The sequence below is a fragment of the Montipora capricornis genome, chromosome 12 (assembly GCF_036669925.1).
Source record: "Montipora capricornis isolate CH-2021 chromosome 12, ASM3666992v2, whole genome shotgun sequence".
Classification (NCBI taxonomy): Eukaryota; Metazoa; Cnidaria; class Anthozoa; order Scleractinia; family Acroporidae; genus Montipora; species Montipora capricornis.
Genome location: NC_090894.1, coordinates 9,432,155 through 9,434,654, shown reverse-complemented (window position 1 = coordinate 9,434,654; position 2,500 = coordinate 9,432,155). Strand labels below are relative to the sequence as shown.

The window sequence follows — 2,500 nt, the reverse complement described above, 5'->3', positions numbered from 1 at the left end:
TTTATTTTGCTCCTGTCCAGCTGCACTCCGAACATTTGCTAGTGTTCTGGGAGGAGCCAGCTCATGATTGTCTCCGCACAAGTGCACACATGTGGGCCAATTCAGAACAGCTTCAATAGGAATGGATCCACCTCCACACATAGGGTCACAAATAACTTCACCTGAACAATGGGAATGAAAGTAAATTGTACCAAGTTAAAGTGCACATAAGTTTCTCTTTGTGACTATGAAAACATGACCCTATCATCCTGAGCATTGTAGGAGCTCTTGAAAGGTACACACTGTTGCTACTCAAACCGAAAACAAAAGACTAAACAACCTAATCAATAATGTTAACTTGGAAAAACAACAGATGTCGTTACAATTCCAAAATTAATGATCGCCAGCTTACAAGACCTGCTGTGCTACCCAACAACATCTAAAATATTTTTTACTGTATTAACGTAGTCAAATGAACACACAATGTATTAAAGTTAATCATAATCTTCTCATTAAATTATCCTAGGAGCTCAATAATAATATTATCTAGAATCTTATGATAATTATACGGGTGTTGGATTTAAGAAACAATGTTATGTTAGAGTCTTAGAAAATTGTATGCAGTGATTCATATCTTACCCGTTTGGATGTTTGCAAGCTTCAGCATGCAGTATGCTATGGAAGATTTCAATGTTGTTGGACCAAAGTGAGCAATATTTCTTTTTCCTCTACTTTCCTTTGTCAGGGCAACACCAATTACTACATTACTTTCAACAATGTTAAGGAGAACTTCAACGTCTGGATTACTCAGGTCCACAGGCCAACCAAACCAATCATTGATACCTCCACCAAATTTAGCAGCAGCCTCTGGGGATGAAAAGGTGTGTTTTTTGCCAGTACGAGTGCATGTAACACGAAATCGAGGTAACATTAGGCTTTCACTTCCAGATGGTATATATTTTTTCAATGTGCAATCGAACTAAGAAGAAAAATCAGTATAATTCATGAGTGAATTTGTTTATTATAATACTTCACAGTTGGTGGAAAGGCATGTACTGTATAGTAAATTAATGGAAAGGTGGTATGGTAAATGGTTTGTTTTCACTATCCACAATACCCTGAAAAGGTCTCTCTGTGCCACAGCACAAAACTCAAATGTTAACGTACCAAGATGCAAAAACAAATGTGTAGTTTCAGACCAAGAACTTTCATCGGTTGGCACAGTCTACCACCTTGGGTGATAACATGTTTACATGTGTAACTTCGAGGCTGAGGTGAGGACAGTATAACTAGCGAGTTTTAGCATCGACAACAAGTGTGATTCAAGTTCGAGTGCTGGGATTTTGATTAGTGCGAAGCCCCGTGTGCTCCACTTGTCCAGGCAAGTTGGTCTGCAACGACTTTACATCGAAACGTTGTAGCGGAAAGTACGAGTTTGTCTAAAGGAAATTGAGTTTGCTTTTCGCTGCTTACTATGAAGGACTTCCACTAGAAAAAGTGGAAACACCAGCAACTCATTCAAAACTGGCAATGAAATGTGTTCATCCCTTGATAATAGTATTTTCAGAAGACTGGATATGGAACTTGTATATAAACTTACTTAAAAAACGTACAGGGCACAACTTCAAGAACGAGTGCAAGTTGTACTTGTTCTTGTATTCACACTTGTTGGCAATGCTAACATTCCCTATCACTGATTCACTGCAAGTTATACTATTCTCAAGCTTGCACTTATTGAGTGAAGGGAAGTTTTGAGATCAGGAACGAAGGAGGGAGTTGTGTTTCATTTCTCACCCTAACCTCTTCCTCCTTGTCACAATCTTCATTGTTGTGCTTCCTTCTTTTTGCTGGAGCCTCTCTGTTGTCGTTTTCAGTCACATTCCAATCAACACCATCTTTTCTTGTATCCTGGCAGTCTTTTTTTACGACGTGCTCTGCACTAAGAGCCTCAAACTTCACCTCATCAGGAGGGAGTTCCCTTTTGAAGAGTATGCCACCATATCCTGTAAACTGTTTCCATAAAGAAAGCGCTAGATCCCACTTCAATTCTTGGGGTAATTTGTAGAACTTTTCAAGAATCTCTGGACTAAAGCAATCAAGTAATTCGTTGTTGCCTTGAAATTCCTTCACCACAACAAAAAGATGCTCAACTGACCGAAGAGTTTTTATTTCAGGAAACGAATTAACTGGGATTTCAAAATATATGCGGCCTCTCCCTTCCCTCACAGATGTAGAGCCGAGCTTTTCTTTACACTCTCCCGCGGCTACAGATTCAAATCCAGTAGAAACGGTAGCACACACTGTCACAGGAGCAGCCATATTTGTACTAGGGAAGATGGTGTCTATTTCGCCTCGTGTAAGCGGTCACGAAATCTGGGACCCGTTTCTCGAAAGTCCCGAAACTTTACGGGCCATTTTCGGGTGTCACAATTCCCTCTGTATCTCAAGAACGGAGAGGATTTAAGTCGTCAAACTTCACATTTAGTTTGTTTTTGTTACCTTGAAAATATCTTAAAAGATC

At 39.6% G+C, this 2,500-nt stretch overlaps 1 protein-coding gene and 1 long non-coding RNA gene across 3 annotated transcripts in view; one reads left to right on the top strand and one right to left on the bottom strand.

Annotated features, from left to right (window-relative positions):
- LOC138026593 (tRNA (guanine(6)-N2)-methyltransferase THUMP3-like) overlaps positions 1–2,329 on the bottom strand; it is a 4,245-nt gene extending 1,916 nt beyond the window's left edge. The window contains exons 1-3 of one of the 2 annotated variants that reach the window (XM_068874009.1): positions 1,774–2,329; positions 619–958; positions 1–161 (exon numbers count right to left, since the gene is read on the bottom strand). The exon at positions 1–161 is cut by the window's left edge and continues 2 nt beyond it. In XM_068874009.1, coding sequence (XP_068730110.1) covers positions 1–161; positions 619–958; positions 1,774–2,298 — 1,026 coding nt within the window. In that variant the 5' untranslated portion in view covers positions 2,299–2,329. The remainder of the gene's footprint in view (positions 162–618; positions 959–1,773) is intronic. The other variant, XM_068874010.1, reaches the window with a different exon arrangement.
- Positions 722–2,500, top strand: part of LOC138026598 (uncharacterized) — a 13,217-nt gene continuing 11,438 nt past the window's right edge. Inside the window, exon 1 of the long non-coding RNA XR_011127295.1 lies at positions 722–860. This is a non-coding gene — a long non-coding RNA (uncharacterized lncRNA). The remainder of the gene's footprint in view (positions 861–2,500) is intronic.